This window comes from Austrofundulus limnaeus, unplaced genomic scaffold (genome assembly GCF_001266775.1).
Source record: "Austrofundulus limnaeus strain Quisiro unplaced genomic scaffold, Austrofundulus_limnaeus-1.0 Scaffold621, whole genome shotgun sequence".
Lineage (NCBI taxonomy): Eukaryota > Metazoa > Chordata > Actinopteri > Cyprinodontiformes > Rivulidae > Austrofundulus > Austrofundulus limnaeus.
Window position 1 is genome coordinate 325,790 of NW_013953023.1, and position 2,819 is coordinate 328,608.

Below are 2,819 nucleotides of genomic sequence, written 5' to 3' on the forward strand. Positions count from 1 at the left end.
CCATTCATTCGTTCATTCATTCATTCGTTCATTCATTCATCCATTCATTCATTCATCCATTCATCCATTCATTCGTTCATTCATTCATTCGTTCATTCATTCATCCATTCATTCATTCATTCATTCATTCATCCATTCATTCATTCATTCATTCATTCATCAGGCTGTCTGGAGCAAAAGACACTTAGTGTTTCTGATTTGTTTCGTGTTTCTGTGGTTGGTCTGAAAACCTCTGGAGTGTTTTTCTAATGAATTTTATTTTTACCCTCAGAATCTTAACGTCATTTAAAAACTACGTTTAAATAAAAATAAAAACTGAAGAGAAAATGAATCTTGTCTTTCTCAGGCTGAAAGCAATCATGACACATGACAGAATTTCCCAGTGGAGACAAAAATAAACTCACCGTCACAGATTTATTCTTCAGTCAGCTGTTTTCTGTCAACAGAAAAATGTTTATCTTTGAATAAAAATCATCAAGTCTCAAATGTAAAGAAGTTTCTATGAATATTTTCTGTAAAATTAACAGATCATTTTTTCTACAGAACTGATATTTTTCCACTACTGACATTTACCTGTTTAAAGTAATAAACAGAATGTGTATTTAAATTATGACTCTTTYTTTATTTATGTGAAATCATTTTTATGAACTGAAAACTGCACGCTATCACTTTATGAGAAATAAAACAATTAATTAAATGTATTTAGTGGCAAACAGTCCCCACATAGTTCACCTGGATCTGAACACCTGTGTCTGTGTGAGCATTCTTCTATATACTGTTTATAAATTATGTTAAAATGCAGGATTTAATCATATGTTTTAAAATTTCCATGATTACATTTGAAAAATYTAATCAGTATTAATTATTGTTGCCAAGTTCACCTCTGTTCAGAAATATGACACGAAACTGATGTTTTATTTTAAAGTTGATCAGATTTAGAAAATCCAAACTAAACTCAGTGGTCGTCCAACACAACCAGACTGGTGTCAGACTGGTGTCAGACTGGTGTCAGACTGGTGTCAGACTGGTGTCAGACTGGTGTCAGACTGGTGTCAGAACCCTGAACCAGTAAAACCTGAGAATCAACACTGAAATCTGCTCCGACATGAAACTGAATCCAGGTTGAAATGATACAAAAACTGATCGATGACTTACTTGTTGAAACAATGTTAGTTTTTCAACCATAAATGATACTTTATCAGTGTTGAATCAACACTGATTAATCAGTGATTAATCAGTGTTGAATCAACACTGATTAATCAACACTGATTAATCAGTGTTGATTAATCAGTGTTGATTAATCAGTGTTGATTCAACACTGATTAATCAGTGATTAATCAGTGTTGAATCAACACTGATTAATCAACACTGATTAATCAGTGTTGATTCAACACTGATTAGACTCTAATCAGTGTTGAATCAACACTGATTAATCAACACTGATTAGACTCTAATCAGTGTTGAATCAACACTGATTAATCAACACTGATTAATCAGTGTTGATTAATCAGTGTTGATTCAACACTGATTGATTAGACTCTAATCAGTGTTGATTCAACACTGATTAATCAGTGTTGAATCAACACTGATTAATCAACACTGATTAGAGTCTAATCAGTCTAATCATCAGACATGATTTCAATCATTAAATTCAACCATGAAACACTGATTCAATAACATCTTTTCAACACTGATTATTTGGTTACAGTTGGATGATTGACAGTTGATTCACCATCAATCATCAATCTTAACCAAACACTTTTTAGACCATAATTCAACATTGACTTAATTTATTTTGTTTTCTGAGTGGACATAAACTCAAACATCAGATTCAGAGTTGAGCTTTCAACACTGCACCATTCTTCATGTGTCGACACTTTTCAACAGTTAATTAATCAGCACTGATCGGACGTTTGAACAAGAATGTTTTTCAGCTGAAATATTTAAGTAAAATGATTTTAGTCATGTTTGTGAAAAATAATGTTGATTAGTCGTACAGCTGAGTGTAGTGAGTTAACACCATTTAACTGTCGGCTGCTCAACACTGATTTAATGTTGAATGAATGTTTTTCCTTAAACTGACATTATTTCACCAACATTGACATGTTTAATGTCAGTTATATGTTAGCTGGGTTTAAAGATTCAAACACTGTAAAAATATCTGGTTAGTGACATATCAGTTTAATAGATCACATTTTATTTCTATTAAATAACAAATGAATATAAAAATCTCTGAGCAGTTCAACAGTTTTAATCTTGTTTATTGTTTACAAATATAAATACAATAAATGTGTAAAAACAGGTTTTTATCAAACAATATTTTCTGTCAGTTTATCTTTTTATTCTCCTCAGTTTTTCCTTTTTTTACTGACGAACTGTCCTGAGCTCTGATTGGCTGAGCTCTTCTGTATCTGATGTAAATATCCGTTATGAAAATCAGCTGCTGTCAGTTGTTTGTTCAGAACCACAGTCCTGAAGCCGACCCAACCGTCCTGAAACCAGAACAAAACAAACAGATCAGCTGACTGGTTTTACAGTCAGGGACAGTTTGACCGCACCTGTCCACCTGTCCACATGTCCACATGTCCACTGTCCACCNTAGTAAACTTTGTGTACATAGTACACTTTGTGTACATAGTAAACTTTGTGTACATAGTACACTTTGTGTACATAGTAAACTTTGTGTACATAGTACACTTTGTGTACATAGTAAACTTTGTGTACATAGTACACTTTGTGTACATAGTAACCTTTGTGTACATAGTAAACTTTGTGTATATAGTAACCTTTGTGTACATAGTAAAATTTGTGTACATAGT

General features: G+C 32.6%; 1 protein-coding gene across 1 annotated transcript; it reads right to left on the minus strand.

Moving 5' to 3' along the window:
• Positions 1–2,246: 2,246 nt before the first annotated feature.
• mtfmt (mitochondrial methionyl-tRNA formyltransferase) lies at positions 2,247–2,492 on the minus strand (the record flags this gene model as incomplete). Its single annotated transcript, XM_014027174.1, is given in 1 exon segment — positions 2,247–2,492. A coding segment is annotated over 1 exon segment (144 nt), but the record flags the coding sequence as incomplete, so codon positions are not given.
• Positions 2,493–2,819: the final 327 nt, after the last annotated feature.